At 41.3% G+C, this 14,434-nt stretch overlaps 1 protein-coding gene and 2 long non-coding RNA genes across 9 annotated transcripts in view; 1 reads left to right on the top strand and 2 right to left on the bottom strand.

The window, feature by feature from the left end:
• The first annotated feature begins 183 nt into the window (after positions 1 to 183).
• LOC144074617 (uncharacterized) lies at positions 184 to 1,728 on the top strand. Of its 4 annotated transcripts, none has more exons than XR_013300327.1 (5): positions 184 to 349; positions 541 to 618; positions 1,177 to 1,235; positions 1,325 to 1,462; positions 1,587 to 1,728. It is a non-coding gene; the product is annotated as an uncharacterized LOC144074617 (long non-coding RNA). The 4 variants fall into 4 exon arrangements; XR_013300328.1 differs by having other exon boundaries at positions 1,325 to 1,406; positions 1,587 to 1,636; XR_013300330.1 differs by having other exon boundaries at positions 1,609 to 1,629.
• A 24-nt stretch (positions 1,729 to 1,752) lies between these two features.
• On the bottom strand, positions 1,753 to 3,522 carry LOC144074465 (uncharacterized). 3 transcript variants are annotated; one of them, XR_013300306.1, is made up of 5 exons: positions 2,444 to 3,522; positions 2,254 to 2,345; positions 2,099 to 2,170; positions 1,994 to 2,013; positions 1,753 to 1,832 (listed from the first exon to the last, which is right to left on the bottom strand). It is a non-coding gene; the product is annotated as an uncharacterized LOC144074465 (long non-coding RNA). The 3 variants fall into 3 exon arrangements; XR_013300305.1 differs by having other exon boundaries at positions 1,753 to 2,013; positions 2,444 to 2,530; positions 3,100 to 3,515; XR_013300304.1 differs by having other exon boundaries at positions 1,753 to 2,013; positions 2,444 to 3,516.
• A 322-nt stretch (positions 3,523 to 3,844) lies between these two features.
• sema4c (sema domain, immunoglobulin domain (Ig), transmembrane domain (TM) and short cytoplasmic domain, (semaphorin) 4C) overlaps positions 3,845 to 14,434 on the bottom strand; it is a 226,463-nt gene continuing 215,873 nt past the window's right edge. The window contains exons 19-25 of one of the 2 annotated variants that reach the window (XR_013300455.1): positions 13,814 to 13,958; positions 12,270 to 12,483; positions 9,244 to 9,359; positions 8,118 to 8,275; positions 7,281 to 7,372; positions 5,077 to 7,116; positions 3,845 to 4,994 (exon numbers count right to left, since the gene is read on the bottom strand). Coding sequence is in view for 1 of the 2 variants with exons in the window: in XM_077601836.1 (XP_077457962.1) it covers positions 6,215 to 7,116; positions 7,281 to 7,372; positions 8,118 to 8,275; positions 9,244 to 9,359; positions 12,270 to 12,483; positions 13,814 to 13,958 (1,627 nt within the window). In the remaining variant the exon portion in view is untranslated. Of the gene's footprint in view, positions 7,117 to 7,280; positions 7,373 to 8,117; positions 8,276 to 9,243; positions 9,360 to 12,269; positions 12,484 to 13,813; positions 13,959 to 14,434 lie in introns of both variants that reach the window. The other variant, XM_077601836.1, reaches the window with a different exon arrangement.

Here is a 14,434-nt window from a genome sequence, read left to right as displayed (position 1 = left end):
ATGTGCAATATTGTATCTTAAAGTATTAAAGCCCAACCAAAAAGTATTTACAGTACGTTATTATGAAAACAATGTATTTGTTTTGAAGTATTAATGCCCAACCTAAAAGTATTTGCAGCCCCAGCCCCTTGACTAATGCACTCTATGATGAAAACGATCTCTTTTTTTGTGTCTATGTGTAATAGGCGTGGCTGTGGTCAGAGTTCAAAAGCCCGCCCCCATCGCCGCCATTTTTCAAAATGGCGGATGAGCCGGAGGCTGGGCGCGTTGGACTGCTGAGCTGCTCAGAATTGACGATTTCCCGAAGAAAGACCCGACAAACTTCTTCCAGGACAATGCAGCGCGTTCGGTACTTTGTCTTTTGGGGATTTCGTAGCCCCAGTTCTCATTTCAAGAGTGCTTGTTGACGGGAACGTGCTTCATTGGCGTGATGTAGCCCCGACGTGGATGCAAACACAAATGTTTGCTAGCAAGTTGGCTACATTGCGTCACCTATTGCTCTTAATGTTTAAAAAGAAACCCTTCCATTGTGTGTTTCAGTCCCTCAACGAGGACAGACTCCTGGGAAACATCAAGAATGTGGCTATAACGGCCAAAAAGGAGCAGTTTGTCGGCAAAGTGAGTCTTTAATAACTTCCAATTCCTCTACCCGTGTAATTGGATTGGATAACTTTATTCATCCCGTATTCGGGAAATTTTGTTGTCACAGTAATGTTTAGATATCAGCGACCAGTGTTCACGGTTTTCCTAAATTAGCTTGTTTAGCATCATGATACACTCCAATTTTGAATGAAGACACTTTAACTGGGTTGGCGTTGATTTTTTTTTTTTAATAGCAAGATCCTGTGTGGGTAACACACACTAGTGCCATCAAGTGGAGGTGTAAGGAATAAACAGTACACTTCTAGAATACGTATATACCTTTGCCCTTCCCTTTCCTAAAGGAAGACTTCAGGGCTTGGACCTTTTGATTTTTAATTGTGGTTTTGACAAAACCTAAGTGAGACATTCATTCAACCGTAGCGCAGGGGTCATTTTTGACTCGTTTAAACAACCATTTTTCCTCCGTCTAAGAGCTTTGTGAGACGTATTTTATTTTTTTGATTGAATGGGAGTCATTTGTGCATCAAAATTGTTAAATACGCAATGACATAATCATGCTGTGGTGTTTTGCAGAGGTTTAAAGCCACGGAGATGGTGGAAGCTGTCCAAATCTACAAGACCAAAGAAGTCGTGTATGACGTAAGACCTGTTTTTCAGGTTATTTGATTTATTATTTTCATGTCATGTGTACTAAAAATACTCTATTTTGCTTCTCTTCAAGGTCCACCCAATCAACGCTAAAGAAAGGTGACTTTGGAGCGTGGCACAGCCTTTGACACCAACATCTTGAGGGCCCCTATCCAGTATGTTTTCCATATCCCACCACATCTGAAAAGAGAGATGGGGCCTTCTGATGTTGGTAAAACCTAACTTAGTGTTATTGTTTTTTGGTCAAATCTTTTGACCTAACTGGCCCCCAGTCTATTTTTTTTAATGTTGGACTTAGTCTATTGTGCATTGACCCTCTTTTTTTTTCTCCCCAGAATTCCATCCAGTGCCAAGAAGAGATTCATCAATGGAAACACCACCTTTAAATGCAGGAAGACCTATGTGAACTTCTCAATTACCCCATTTTTGTGGGAAAATAAAACCTTTGAAATATACTCATGTATTTTTCTTCATAGAACATGCAAATGAATACAAGCAACATGACATTTTATGATTTTTATTTGAAGAAATACATTTGCACACTTAGGATCACGTTGATTGGTGTAGCTGGCGTTCTCCACCTGTAGAGAAAAGCAACACTTAGAATAAACACCAAGGAAAAAAAAAAGACCATTGAGGGTCTTGGGTCTTTTTTCTCCAAGTGTTTTAACAAAGACAAATGACACTCAAATCTCTTTTATTGAAATTTCTGATTGAAAAAAAAAACAGAAATCCTCCTCACCTTAGGGATCGGGACATCACCTATAAAATAAGAGGGGGTTAGTAAATTGCAACTTTAGTCAATAAAATAATGTGAGATTGGAATGTTCTGACTTGGATACATTACCATATAACCCGGAAATAAGCTGCTATCGCATTTCGATCTTGATCCATATGAAATAGTGCGTGCTTTGTGTGTCTAAAATACAGAAATAGCACTCGTTACTGACACTGCGGCGTAAGAAACGATGCGCCAAATAGGCGTGAAAATACGGTATTAACCTCAGAGCAGAATTCAGAGACGATGCATCATCTTCAAGTGGGCAACCTGGGAAGATCACCTGGTCCTCCAGGGTCTGGACATCACCATGGACCTGGTGCATGCAAAAAAATAGAGCAAAAGTTATCATATACAGAGACTGGAGATTCAACAGATGTGTTTAGGTGTTTTTTTTTTGGTCTTTAGTATTACCTTGATACCTTGGCCCAGTCTCCTCTCCCCTCAAGGGTGTGCATGGTTCTGGACACACGGGAACAGCTTCATCTTGATTTAACCAAGCTATTTGGGAAGTGCAAACAATTATTACAGGAAAGAGAAATCTTAAAGTAAATGATCAAGATAAAGAATGAAAATAAGTTAGTGAGTGCTCGGTGCTAATTTCCCCTTTCCAGACAAAGCGATTCAATATACAGACTGATGTTTAAAAACTAGGAGAAAGTCGGCTTAACCATTTTGGTATCAATGATTTTTGTTTAAAACAGAATTACAAATTGGAAAAGGGCGTTTAGCAATCGCAGTGAAAACTATCATTACATTCAACACACCTTCACCTGGCAAACTGACCGTTGATATCTCGGCTTTGTTTGATAAAATGAAGTCTTCCCCCACGACTCAATAATGGAGAGAATACGGACAAAATACTTTTGAAGTCAAATGTCGTGAGGCGAATGCTAAGCTAGCTAGTAACATGCCAAGGAACCCATACTTCAAATGTCGACGGTGTGTTCGACCTGGCAATAAACTAACAGATTTGTTGGCGTTTTGGCTCAATTGATTCCTAAAAAAATCTCCCGGTAGGGTGTTAAAAATGCACATAGGCCAGTAAATTGCTCTAGTCTAGGGCTTACCTCGTTTGGGTGCTAGTCGTTCGACCGACGGCATGAAAATGGCTGCGCCAAAGGGCGAGATGCTGCGCAGGTGCATAATTTAAGCACCTGCGTCACCAATGGGCGTAACCACGCCCATAGGAGGTGATTTGTCCTCCCGACTCAATGACCATGTTTGGAAGATGACGTACTATAGTCGCCATTTTTGTAGTCTTGATGCTGTAAAAGAGTGTGTTCGTTTTTTTTTTAAATATAAAAAGCCTTACTTTGCATGGTCATTTTAAAAAAATAAAAAGCCTTACTATACATGGTCATTTTTTACAAATTAAAAAGCCTTACTATATACTATGTCGTATTTTAAGAAAAAAAGCCTTACTATACTATGTCGTTTTTTTTAAAGAAAAAAAGCCTTACTATATACACTATGTCGTTTTTTAGGAAAAAAACCTTACTATACTATGTCGTTTTTTAAGAAAAAAGCCTTACTATACTAATACAATAAAAAAATATTGTAGACCCTTGCATCAGCCGATTAATGTTTTGCAAAGTATCTTATCTCAGTTAAATGGTCCTTATCAAGGAAAAGACATGTTTATTTGTCATGCACGTGTATTTCTCAGTTGTTTTATGTTTAGTTTGTCAGGAAACATCAAATGGGTGCGGCCATAAACACATTTTTCGCTATCTGCTATTGTTTATTAAAAGAAAAAACAGATGCTCCGCATATAAACTCGTCTGACTGCCTCGAACAAAAAACTCACAGATATCAAGTAGATCTCTTTTTTATTTGTGTATATAGTATGTATATACACACATATAAAAAATAAGGGCATATGTACAATGATAATAAATACCAACATGTTTGTACAAGAAATAAGTTACTTAACATTACTTTAAGAACAAACATAAAACATCAATAAGATACAAGTAAAACTGGTTCAAATGAAAATGGGAATGAACACAAATTAAAATACTGCTCTAGAGTGGTTATGGCTAATAAATGTATTAAGTTTGAAAACTTGTAGCATGCAATTTTTATGCAGCAAAAGGCTGCAAACTGTTAAATCGTTTTTTTTTGTTAATGCAAGTAAAGCAAAGTCTGATAACAGAAAAACAACTCAACACGACAAAGTACCAGTGTATTAAAAAAAAAGATGTTTTAACTTTGTCAACATAATGAATACTAGCAAGTGCACACGCTCTTGAACTGATCTGCTTAAAAATCAAAAGCTCCATATTTGGTTTTTGGCAGCTAACAAATTATAAAAAAGGATTTTGGTATGTTGGTGAGCCTTCATATAAAGTTACAAGAATAAGTAAAGGTCCAGGAGTTCAACATGTAAACAAGAAACAAAACAGGAAATCTATTAACCTTAAACCGGTTTCTTTCTTGAGGGAACATTCTCGGCAGTTCAAATATTCAGAAAGCTTGCACACTTCAGCTCACCGTTGCAAATTGGACGGACAAGTGAATATTGATCTGTTTCAGAAGAATAATTTAGGGGAAATAAAGTCAACGGGAAAACATCAGCAATCTACTTTGGCTTAACCAAAGTGACGCACGTAACACAGCCATGAGACAAAATCCTTCTACTTAACCTTAAAATCAAGGCCATTTTCCTTTCAAAAGGAGCGCAAGAATCTTTTACACAATACTTTATCATATTCAAAATTGCAAAAAAATCCAAAAAAATGCTTTTGTACAAGGCTGAACAAAATGTACAGTCATTTTGCAGTTGATCATGCAACACGTTGGTCTCACAGCCGAGTACCTCTTTGACCTTTGGGGTCATTGTGATACGCAACATTTTAAACCCCTTTCCAGTTTTTTTTCTTTCTTTCTTTTTTTTATAACAAAATAGGAATTTCTTGCTTCGATTTCCTGGGCCATCGAGACGTGTCCCCAAAAATCAACCCTGTTTGGATGAAAGAAAGAAAATGAATAACAGTTCCACCCCAAAAAGTTCAACTGTTATGATAAAAGAGGGGAAATTATACCTTTAAAGAGATTCCCAGTCAACTTGGACAAATGTTTTCTGAGCAATCCTCGACAAGGAAGGAGATTGACGGCATCCCGTCACACGTTTGTTGACATTCATCGTATCGAACGTGGTCGTTTCCTTCATTACAGTGCAAGTCAAAAACTTCAGCCGTATAAAAACATAAAGCACTTTTTGAAACATCCACAGCAGTCGCAACAGTGAGGGTTCAACTACATTCTCCATGCTTCTTGTTGTCTTAACGTTGTTTAAAAGTGTGCCGTCTTTGTCTTATTGCTGAATGCCGAGAGCATTTTCTTTTCCAAGGGGAATGAGCAAATATCCACAAGTGTTCAACTGAAACATTGACATGCACTTTTCTTTTTCTTTTTTAGGACTTTGAAGGTCACCGAGCAGGATGCGGCCTGGAATGTAAGCACTTGTTTAAAAAAAGGTACTTTAGATTGAAGTCACTTGAAGTGTTCCCTAAAAGGAGGACAACCAAAAAAATCTGGATTCAAATCAAATATTGCAAAAAAAAACAGGGGGTGATAAAGTACAAAAAAAACGAAATTGGCCCAAAACATTTCAAGAGATTGTCCTTCATTGCGAAGCGCTTTTTTGTCGTCTTCTTTCATAAAATTTCCCCTCATCGGCCCTTTCATTGTGTTTTAACCACTTGACGGAATATGATTGTTGTTTTCCTTCCTCTTGACTATTACAAATACGGGAAGACTAGCTTCCACTTTGGAGTGCAGTACAACTTGAAACAAGTCTCGAAGGAATATCCAACAATTGACTGGCTTGGTCCACTCAACACGATTTCAATGTGCCCTTAACCCGCTTTAAAACGCCATCGGCTCCTTGACCACATCCACCGTGTGTCAATACACGTTCTCGTAGGTGGAAGCAGAAACCGTCCGAGACTGGATGCCACGCAATAATTATCCGAGTGGGTGCGAGTCTCCGTATTTAACATGCTATAAATGTCTACAGTGATCCAAACAGGCATTGGCGAGGGCGAGGGAAAGAGCATTTTTATGTGACGACGTGTCGCTGAAAGAGAGCAGGCGTCCTCGAAATGAGGGAGGTAGGTCGGTTGTTTTGCTTTTTTCTTCTTCTCTTTTTCTTTCTTCCAACAGGCAGGAGGAAAGACCTCAGACGGACGACTCCTCCGGGTTGGCGTCGGGGAGGACGCTCCTCTGTTGCAGGGTGCGGCGGAGCTCTTCTTTGAAGGGGCTGGAGTAGTCGTTGCCCCCCACGCCCACGCCCAGGCCGGCCAGCCCGCCGCCACCAGCGCAAGCCCCGCTAGCCCTCTCCTCCCCGGCTGTGCTCAGGTTGAGGCGAATGTAGCCGTTGCTACCGGAGCCTCGGATGTTGGTGAGACTGAGACGGCTGGGGGAGTGGATGGGCTGGCCCGGAATGGCGCTGGGTGACGGCGCGCCGCTCACGCCGTTGGGGCCCAGGGCGTGGCCGGGAACGATTTTCAGAGAGCCGTCCGAGTAGTAATAATTGGCGCCCGTCTCCCAGAAACGGTCTTCGTCGCTGGGCATCTTGCTGGGCACGAACGTGGGCGGCTCCTTGGGGAGAGTGATGGGGTACACCAAGGTGCTCTCCAGGGGTTTCATGTCGGCTCCCTTTCCCAGAGCTAGCTTCAGTCGCCGGCGCAGGTAGAGAGCGGCCACCAGGAGGAGGAGGCACGCCGCGCCCAGCGTGATGACCAGCACCCAGAAGAGTCCCATGCTGCTGTCCGGAGCGCGAGCTTCCATGAAGACGGGAGCGCTGGCCACCACGGCCACTTGGTAGCGCTCCGTTTGGAATTTCACGCTCTGCTCCTCCGAGTAGCAGATGTAGCGTCCCGCTTGGATCTGACCCGCCTCGGGGACCACCAGGGCCTTGAGGGTGCGGTCGAAGCGGGGCCCGCCGGCCTCGGGGTCGCCCAGGAGGAGCTCGCGGTCGTTGACCACCCAGAACGGTTGCGCCAGGTTGGAGATCAAGTGGCAGGGGAGCACCATGTCGGAGCCCACCACCACCGTGACGTTCCGGAGACGAGAGTGGTCTACGGGAGAGAGGAGCGCAGGGGATTATTCAAATGAGCAAACAATTTAGCCGCTTCCAATTAAAATTCCCCCACTGCCCCCCTGCAATCTAAAATCAACTTGTTCATGAAGTAATATCCAAGGCCTGCAGGGGGCCACAAATGAGGCACGCCTCTTCACTCACCAGGACTCGGGATGGAGACGGGTTTATCAAACTTGGCTTTTCCTCGATTGAACCGTTCCAGCATGAGGTCTTGTGACAGAGAAGATGTGGATCTGAAAATTGGAGACGGACGGGTGTGATCAAAACACGCAAGCGATCACGCTTGTTTTCTAGAAACATCTTTTTTTTCCCGTTTGGAAAAATTGGTAAATAAGGTTTCGTGTGGTAACGTTCAAATTTGGCTTCAAGTCAGCTTGTTTCCTTGAATAATTCAATCACTGACAAAATTTCATTTTTTATCAGGCAACCCACCAGGTTTTCTACTGTTTGATATTTCACTTTAATTTAGCAATTTAGAGTGTCCAACATGTTTTTGGAATGTGAGATTCAATAAAAATTTAGGGACTATCTTGGTTTTCAAAAGCTTTCTAAATCGGCCACATGTTAAATTCTATTAGAACAGCCGAGTAATCACATTTCCCTCAATTTTTTTTTGTAGAAAATTCAATATAATGGCTCGGTTACATATAATTGGAAGCCATCTTTGGGTTTCAACTCTTGATTTGGGGTAAAAAAAAAAGGAACTTTATACTTCCACTTAGCGAAAAATGACAGTAACACGACGGTATTAGATTTAGCAGCTGACGAGAAAGCTTAAAGGAGCCACAAGGGGGAAGCATATCTCATTTTGCCAGTTCCATAAGCATCTCCTGTGTATGTTTGACTGGTCAAACCACTAGTTGCCTACAACTGACCATCATCACTTGGTCTTTTGCAGACTTTGTCGAATGTACGAATCAACCATTCGAGTCGTGATCCCGAATTTGAATGAATAACTTCGCAAACGAATATTCTTACCCGCGGTGGAGGTCAACTCGAACACACGCTCGACCCTCGCTGTCCCAAGCGCAGTAGGGGTCTCGGGCGAGCAGACAGTCTGGCAGAGACTGATAGCGGCTGCAGTTGGCTAGGGGCAACTGGAGAACCTCCGAACGAGAGCCGATGTAGACGTACTTCTGATGTGGGACAATGAGAACCAAGAGCAAAGCAGATCAGAGACGGTTGAAAAGGAAGAAGAAAGATAAACAGACAGAGACAATGAGAGAGCCTCATTTGGGGGGTGGTTGGAACAGATAATGGGATAATCACTCTCAATTACAATAACATTTAGTCAACAAGCCTCCTTTCACTGAAATCGGGGTTGCACTCTTTTCGCGAAAGCCGCTGTAAAATGTTTGGTGTGGATAAGTCAACATCAATGAGATGAACACTGGCTTTCAAAAGGGCTGTCCACAAAAATACAAGAGCTACAAAAAAATGCATCGGAGCGAGGGGACAAGCCAACGGGGAGCCTTCGGGACACGTTGTGTCAACCCGGCCGGGGGAAGGCAGACTGAGAAAACAGCCGAGCTGTGGCGTGGCTTCAATTTAGCACAGCGGGCGAGGCTTGTAATTACAGTTATTGTCAAGCGGGTGTTTAGATTCATGGAAGAACAAAGGGCAGCTTGATAAAGTTGGGAAAAATGGCTCGATAAGGCAAACACACGTTCAAGGATCTTGATAGGGCTCAGGTATTGTGTTTCAGACATTTTTGAAAGACGTATCTATAAGTTGGTAGATTGTATTTGTTGATACAACTGCGAAAATCTCAATGGGAGCTTTTCTGTTGATATCATTGTCACAAATTGAAAATTGTTTTTCTGTCGTAGCATCTAGAAATCCAGATAGATTTCCACGTGAAAAACGTAGAGCGCATTTAAATCTTTTATCTGATTTTCTTCTATTTGGATGTTCAATCATTTGTTTAGAAAAAGAGAGAGAGAGGGGGAAAAAAGCTGTTTTTGAGTGACAGACTGGGTGAACCGCGGCCATATAGCCGCAGTGGCATTCTTCTGGGAACATTCTTAGACATTCAGTAGCTTCGCTAGTACATCATCATATATGCAGTAGCTTCTGGGAAAGGGCCAAAAATGTATTTATTTACCTTGGAGTGGGAAATGGTCAGGCTGTCTACTGGCTGGGCGATGTCAAACAGTTGGATTTCTTCGATCACGTGGGCTTCAGAGCCCAGGATAACCACCCGCTGAAGCCAGCCTTCAGCTATAATGCAAAAGCGGAGGAGGAAAAGCAAAGTGGATTAGATTAACTACCTTTATTATTTTACCAACGCAACAACTTAGCAAGCATTAAGGCATGATGTAACATTCAGTTCATACAACTCAATGAAGTGTGCGCAGATCAATTAGGTTTGTGCTAATTCAAATCTCAAATTAATGTTCATTTGCTAAAAATAATAAATTTAACATCTTGTCTTTGTAGTACACAATTAATGGCGATGTATATACAGTAATTAGTCAATGACTGAACTATAAATACTAGTAGTGTACATAGACTAGGTACTCGGACGTTTGGTCGCCGGACTTTTGGTCACTGGACTTTTGCTCGCCGGATGTTTGGTCGCCCGGAAGGTTATTGATAATTACCATTTAAAATTGTTGCTCAAATTCCCTAAATACAAACTGCGAATTATTATTTTGTCATACTTAATGCCCTATTACTTTTATTGTGTTTTGTTGGAGAACTTAAGACCCTGAGTGACGTAGCTTCTTAAAGGGACAACGCATGTACATACAAACTCTTATACACTCATACGTCGGCTCAGTGAAACTGCTCATGGCCATTGTTGGCTTTGATTGATGCATAGACTGTGTTGTTTTACCTTGTTTTGTCGCCGGACTTTTGGTCGCCGGACTTTTGATCGCCGGACTTTTGGTCGCTGGACGTTTGGTCGCCGGACGTTTGGTCGCCGGACGTTTGGTCGCCGGTTGTTTGGGTCCGGGCAACCAAACGTCCGGAGACCAAATGTCCGGCGACCAAACGTCCGGCGACCAAAAGTCCGGCGACCAAAAGTCCGGCGACCAAAAGTCCGGCGACCAAACGTCCGGCGACCAAAAGTCCGGCAACCAAAAGTCCGGCGACAAAACGTCCGGTCACGCATAGGCTATATTGTACTGTTTGAGGTATCAATGTAAATACCAAAAATTGTATTTCATCAGTACATTTTTCAAAAAAATATACTTTGTTATGATAAATATCATCTAAAAAATGTTCCACATAACTCTCGTGTCTGACTCACTGTGGTGACTAAACAACACAACTACTTAATAGACACAATGCATACACACAGCATGCAAATAATCACACTATTATTGCAATAGAGGGACCAGCGCTAAATTCCACGTCTGGCGTTGTTTAAGAAAAAAAAAACGCCTGTCGAGTATTGCCTCTCTCATTTCTTCTTCTCATCAGCTGTTGCTTTGTCGCAGCTAATAGCTAATCAAGCCAGCAGCCCAATTGGCACAATGAGCACACGTCTGCCAAGGGCCCCGTTGAGTTTGTGCTGCGAAGCGCGGCGAGCGGGGCTCGCCACTTGGCTCTGAAAAAGCTACTATGTATTACAGCGCCCGCCTGCATGCATGCGCGAGTGTGCGTGTGCCAATGTGTGTGCAAGTTGGACCCGTGGGTCGACCACAGAAACACAGTGTCTGCTGCTCCGAAACAGTCACGTGGCACGCCGTCCGTCAATGTACCAATCGCAGTTGGCCGCCTTTTTGGATGAGTTGTACTGCGCGTGATACCTGTTCATTACTTTTGATTTCAACCAAATCAGCACACGGGCCCGATGGCCACTCAAGAGAGATATTAATTAAGTCGCACATACGCTGACATTTGCTTTGATGCGTGAAGATGAATCTCGGCATGCAAATCAAGCACTTAATTGAAACCCAGCTGAAAAGTGGCCAGATGGTGTGTTGTTTTCTGCCACCTTGCCTGGTGCAAGTACCTATCCAAATAAACTGCCACAGGCGGAAAATGCTCTTCTTTTCAAGGAAAATTATCACGCACTGCTCATTCAGAGTACATGCATGCTTCCTACCATGATTCTTTGTACTTAGTGTAAATTTACAACTATGACACCATAAATATGCGGTTAAAAAACACATTTAAAAATAAATGCTCATCTTTTCAAGGAAAATTATCACGCACTGCTCATTCAAAGTACATGCATGCTTCCTACCATGATTCTTTGTACTTAGTGTAAATTTACAACTATGATACCATAAATATGCGGTCAAACAATGCATTTAAAAATACATTTTCACCCAGCTGTATAGGCCAATTAGATTTACCATGACTCACTTCAGAATGAAACAACTTGAGAAGGTAGAGGTTTGTGGTGCCTGGACAAAACTACACATTTCAAATTTGATAGTAAAAAGTGTGTAGTATCTCATTTAGAAAAAAAGTTCCTCAAATGATTATAAATAAACTCACATCAGAATGGTTCACTGCATTTGTTGCATCCTAAAGCTGGTTTTTAGTTTATTTTTTGAAGCAGAATTATATATTTTTCAAGTCAAAAGTCAAAAGCCTTTATTGTCATTATACAACAGCTGTGTATAATGAAATTAGTGGTCCTACTCCACAAAGTCCATGTTTCCCAATAAAAAAAACCATAAATAAGTAATTTAAAAAGTCACGGGCTAGGTAATTCTAAACTATTGCACAATTTAAGATATTGCACATTGTTATTGTGTTTTATTATTTTGTGTATTTGTATATAAATATATATATATATATATATATATATATATATGTGTGTGTATATATATATATATAGATGTGTATATATATATATATATATGTGTGTGTATATATAGATATAGATGTGTATATATATATATATATAGATGTGTGTATATATATATATACGTGTATATATATAGATGTGTGTATATATGTGTATATATAGATATAGATGTGTGTATATATATAGATATAGATATGTATATATATATACACACATATCTATGTATATATGTATATGTATGTATATATGTATGTATATATATGTATATATATATATACATACATACATATATGTATGTATATATATATATCATCATTAGCATAAAAAAACAAAAGAACCTAACATGGAGTAGTTTATACCTGTGCCGAGGAAGAGTACGTTGTAGGCTCTTTGGTCTAGCCCGGTGACCCGATCCACCACCAGGTTTGTAAAGTTCACACCCTTGGCGAGAAGCAGGGGGCGAGCGAGTGCTTTGTCCTCCATCAACGGGTGCTTTTTGGCAAAGTTGAGCGTAGCATCAGGTAGCTGCAGAGAGCTGTTGAAGCCGCTTTCCCGGTCCGTATTTGTTATACACTGCAGCATAGACAGAAAAAAAGCCACGAGGAGAGGAAGAATAGAGGCAGGAGCGAGGATAAATTGAAGTGGTGAAGAGAAAGAAAGATGTCGGCGGAGGCCACAGTGAAAGAGACGAGGAGGAAAATGGAAAAAAAAAACCTTTACCACCTTTAAAAAATATCATTTTTTACTTTTTTCCAATACTCAGCCATTACACTCCTTTGTGTGTATTTTAGCTGCTATCCTGGATCATTACAGTAAAAGCTCTTCCATCTTTTTTTCTGGCATTGTCACGTCACAACAGTGAATCCATATTTCTGTTTTTCACTATAGAGTGGTACCTTGTGATACAACATGCTCGTGTTATGACGAAAATTTCGATCGAATAATTCGCTCGCGATACAATTAAAATTTCATTGTAGCGCACTGTCTTTTTTTGCCACATCTCTTTCGTGTATAACTACTATATCTACGAGGACTGAACGATTTATTCAGGCGAGTTTCGACCAGGAAACGCGCAACGCGCATGCGCGGGCAAAAAGAGGGCTTTTTGGGGTAATGAAGTATACTCGTGCACACAACACCTATAGCCAATGGCACCCTTTCTCAGAGTAAAACTTCATTACCCACAATCAGACGTGGGAAGCTCAGCTATTGCATTTCCTGTTATTCTTTCTAAGGAAAGAAGGTCCCGCGATCGTTCTTTAAAGACTATTTATTGTTGGCAAGTGGCCGTGCGTTATCCTATTGTGAGGACATTTGTGTGCATCATTTTCGGAATATTTTGAAGGCAATACAACAGCAAACAGCCCATCCATCGATAGCGAACGTGAGGGTGGAGGCGTGGCAAACCGCTAACCCGGAAAACGAAGGTAACAAAAGATTAAGACAAAACTAGAATTCAGTTTTGTGTAAAGTTACATTAAACGTATGTTTGAGTGTGTCTGTATATATTAATCCAAGTTAATTTAAATTTATTTGTTCGTTTACGAGTGCCGTGGATAAAGACCCCACGAACACCCCCCCCTCCGCCTCCGTGTATGGCGCTGTCTCTACCCTCCGCGAAATGCGTCTAATTTTACTTCTATTAAACACATTTTATTACTATTAAACCACTCGTTATTTATTCCTTTGTCAATATATGGCGAATTAGAAGAAATAAAACATTTTTTCCAATCCAATATCCTGTTTTTGGTGTTTTTTTAGAGGGTTGGAACAAATTAATTTGTTTTAGTTCATTTCAATGGGAAATGTTGGCTCGAGTTACGAAAAGCTCGACATACGCTCTCAGTCTCGGAACGGATTACGATCGTATTTCGAGGTACCACTGTATATATCAATTTCTTACCGATCCTGGCCGCGGGTTGGGGACGGGTCCAGTGTAGCGCCCCCACCTTTGAGAAGCCTCTCTGTATTCCTTGTATGAGCCTTCAAACACCTTTTTCACATCAGTGATCTGGTACTGACATACCGCCGACACGTCCACATCACCCCTGAAACATTGCAGGCAAGGCAATAAGTTAGCGATGTGCGCTGGTGGAAAAGGAGAGACGGATTAGCTGTCATCCTGCTGTGAGAAATGTGACATTTCGCTTGCAAGCGGCCTGAAGAAGATGGAAAACACCGAAGAAAGCATACAAGGAAGCAGGGGTCTCTCATCTCTTTCCCCGAGAGCGCACAGGGTGCAAGATTTCATTTCAAACCAACAGGACAACAACCTTCCACCAATCTGGTGTCATACACAGTTGATTGCAGTCAGACATGTTTTAGCAGAAACCTCATTTGTCAAATTGTCTGTCTATTTAGAAAGCAAAGCATAAAGTTGTGTTAAAAAGGTAGCAGATTCGTTTAGATAATGGCTTAAACTCTGAGTCATTATTTCAATCAAATCAAATTAGCTTAATGTTCTTTTTTTGTTAAGCTTGAGGGGGCTTGGAGGAATGCGCAGAATATTACACGGAGAGAAAAA

This window comes from Stigmatopora argus, chromosome 5 (genome assembly GCF_051989625.1).
Source record: "Stigmatopora argus isolate UIUO_Sarg chromosome 5, RoL_Sarg_1.0, whole genome shotgun sequence".
In the NCBI taxonomy this organism is placed as follows: domain Eukaryota; kingdom Metazoa; phylum Chordata; class Actinopteri; order Syngnathiformes; family Syngnathidae; genus Stigmatopora; species Stigmatopora argus.
Note: the sequence above shows the minus strand (reverse complement) of the source record. Positions and strands in the feature narration are given on the sequence as shown.